At 46.1% G+C, this 3,412-nt stretch overlaps 1 protein-coding gene across 4 annotated transcripts in view; it reads right to left on the reverse strand.

Annotated features, from left to right (window-relative positions):
- Nucleotides 1-3,412, reverse strand: part of ACOT9 (acyl-CoA thioesterase 9) — a 56,964-nt gene that overhangs the window by 8,529 nt on the left and 45,023 nt on the right. For all 4 annotated transcript variants that reach the window (XM_019626521.1, XM_019626520.1, XM_019626519.1 and 1 more), the window contains one exon: nucleotides 267-340. In XM_019626521.1, the coding sequence (XP_019482066.1) occupies nucleotides 267-340 (74 nt within the window). The remainder of the gene's footprint in view (nucleotides 1-266; nucleotides 341-3,412) is intronic.

Below are 3,412 nucleotides of genomic sequence, written 5' to 3' on the forward strand. Positions count from 1 at the left end.
CCAGTGAAGCGACGTCCTCCACAACTAGACTGAAGAACAAAAAGACAGCAACTTGTCTGTTCCCCTTCCCCAATTCCCCAATGCTGTTCCCCTCCCCCAATTCCCCAATAAAATCTTTTAAAAAAAAGTTGAAGCAAATATGGCAAAACTGTTAAAACACTTTAGTTTAGGTGACGGGTACATGGACATTCATTATAGTCTTTTCTCCAGTTTTATGTATCTTTGAAATTTTTAAAAATAAAGAATTAGGAAAAAACAACAATTACCCTTTATTTTCAGAATCACGAGCCACCATTACAAACGTTGCATCCAAAACAGGACTAAATTCATTGCCATGTGACTGAAGAAGAAAGAAAAGAAAATGCAAATGTAAGAAACGCATTTCCTGGGAAGACCTACTATAGTTCTAACAGATACCATGCATGTTTTGAGACAGGCCGAAATTAGAAAAAGAGAAGCATGTTCATTAATCACCAGCTGCTATGTTGCCAGGCACAGAACTAGGCTCTGGGTGGGAATGGCAGCATGACCAAGAAGCCTGGGGTCTAACAGGAGAAAAACACTCCAAATCCCAAACAGTACCCAGTGCAAAGTGTGGTGAAGGATCTGAACTAGGGGCTCAGAGGCTGTGCATAACTGGGACCCGAAGGCCAGGGGCACAGAGGGACTTTCCGCATCATCACTTCACTGTCCTGCATCGTGCCAAATCCTGGCGATCTTCAGGCCTACCTGTCCTCACAAGGGCACACAGAGCCAGGTGGGCCTCCCACCACTCTCACAGACATATTTTCAGGGAGCTTCAGTGTGCCAACTATCAGCACATGTATGTTTCCTTAGCCCAGCACAGGGGCTCCCAAGAAGGGACCACATCAGTGAGAACTCTGTGGATTAAGCTATAATATTTATAACGCACAAGCCTTGGAGGTTTTAAGGTGTTTCTTTATCCCCTAAAGTCTGTACTTCCAGGTCGGTCATATCATAAAGGCATACCATAACCTGAGGGTGCATTCAGTTCCGTCCTCATCACTGCTGTCTGTTCAGGCCCTGTCACCTTCCCCCTCGACTTTCTTCCAGCATCTGGTCTAAGCCTGTTGGCCAGTATAGAAAGCCCTCACCAGAGCCCACATTCCTCTTCAGGGGCGCACAAACACCCCCGCCTGTACCCTTTTCCCCTAGCTACACTAACAATGTGGAGGTCCCAAAATGGACCCCACTGTCGAATGCCTCCCCTCCATCCCTTTTTTTTATTAGTTTCAGGTGTACAACACAGTGCAATACTTATACTTTTTACCCCTCAAAGTGATAACGCCCCTCCCCCAATCCACTGCCCCACTCCCCCCCCATATCATATGTATTACAATTCCCTTGACTCCACTCCCACCATATACTCCACATCCCGTGACTATATATATTCAATTATAGTTGACATACAATATTATACAACATCAGCTTCAGGTGTCCAGTGCAGTATCAAGCCTCTACCCCATCCATGATGCGGTCTCCCTAGCAAGACATGTGACCACCTGACACCCTACAAAATACTTACAACATTATTATATTCCCCGAACTGTCTTTCATGTCCCTGTGGTAATATTGTAGTTACCCATTTATGCTGTATAACCCCTCCCCCTTCTCCCTCATCCCCACCCCCTCCCAACTCACAGCCATCAGTTGTTCCTCTAGATCTCTGAGACTATTTCTGTTTACTTTGCTCGTTCATTCAGTTTTTTAGATTCCACATATAAGTGAGATCATATGGTGTTTGTCTTTCTCCGACTGACTTATTTCACTTAGCATAATGTTCTCTAGATCCATCCATATCATTGCAAATGGTATGATTTCATTCTTCTTTATAGCAGAGTAATATTCCGTTGTATAAATGTACCACAGTTTCTTAATCCAGTCGTCTACCGATGGGCATTTCGGTTGTTTCCAAGTCTTGGCTATTGTGAGTAGCGCCACAATAAACATAGGGGTACATATATTTTTTCGAATTCGCGTCTTGGGTTTCTCTGGATAGATACCCAAGAGTGGAATTGCTGGGTCATACGGTAGGTCCATTTCCAGTTTTTTGAGAGACCTCCATACTGATTTCCATAGTGGCTGCACCAATCTTCCCCTCCATCCCTTTGCCTCATGCCTTCCTCTAGCTAGTTCCCCGGAACACTCCTCTCGGCCACTGTCCCTGCCCTCCGCCCGAGGCACAGCTCATCCTTCCCTCCTTGGTTTGCCAGCTAATGGAAACGAAGTCGTCTCCTAAAGTGGGTTCTCAACCTAAGAGAGGTGGATACCACCCCTGTAGGGGGCATCTGGAAATGCACAGGGCTGGTTAGGGTGGCCACATGACTTGGGGAACATGACTAGCAGAGTGGGGGTAATCAAGGAGCTAAACACCTCACAATGCAGGGGACGGTCCTACAGAATGAAAAAATTTCCCACATACAATGCTGATGCTGTCCCTGTTGAGAAATGCTGTGTAATACTTAACACACTATATCATAATCACTTAATGATGTGGCTGCCTCCCTATGGCACCATGAACTTGAGGACAAAGACCATTTTCATTCACATTTGTAGCCCAAGCACTTAGCACAAAGACTGGCAGAGAGCAGGTACCCAATTAATGACTGTCTGATGTATGAACTGAGGCACGCAGTGATTGAGCCCTGCTGGGATATAAACTCCAAGAGAGTGGAACTGTGTTTTGCTCACCACTGTACAACTAGCACAGAACAGGCATGCAATAAATGACTGCTAAGTGATCGTTAAAGAAGTGGACTCAGGAAGTGGGCTAGGTTACTCCCACCTCAATCCCGTTGGGGAGGAGCACATGGTCTAGTGGAAGAGAAAACATGTTCACACGCAGCTCTATGGAGCAGAGCTTAGCAGGTCAAGGAAAGGCTACTCAGGAAGGCGTCATGGGAAGGAACAGGTACTATGAGAAGGGAGGGAGGGGAAGGATTTGAGCAGGGAGTGACCCGGAAGCACAGGTGGAACGCAGATACGCACGGCGAGAACACAAGGATTCCAGGCAAAGGGAAAAGTGCACGCAATGCTACTCCTCCACTCGCTTACTGTTTAAACTATCGTTTATTATAGTGAACACCTACTAGTGCCAAGCATCAGGAGTGAAACGATGAATGACTCCCTGCTCTTAGGATACTCAGTGTCCGGCAGCGAGCTCTCTAAGAAGGTATATAAATGATGTCGGAGGGAAGGCAAGTTGGCACTAACTTACGGAGCTCCTGGGATCCTAACTAGTCAAAGGATTTTACACTTTAATCCACAGATAATGGCCACTGCAGATTTTTGAGAAGGGGAGCGACGTGATTTAAGATCAGCTTTGGAAGATCTCTTTGGCGAAAACATGTAAAATTAACAGAGAGAGAACAGGGGCCGGCCGAGTGGCGCG

The sequence above is a fragment of the Hipposideros armiger genome, unplaced genomic scaffold, assembly GCF_001890085.2.
Source record: "Hipposideros armiger isolate ML-2016 unplaced genomic scaffold, ASM189008v1 scaffold_682, whole genome shotgun sequence".
Lineage (NCBI taxonomy): Eukaryota > Metazoa > Chordata > Mammalia > Chiroptera > Hipposideridae > Hipposideros > Hipposideros armiger.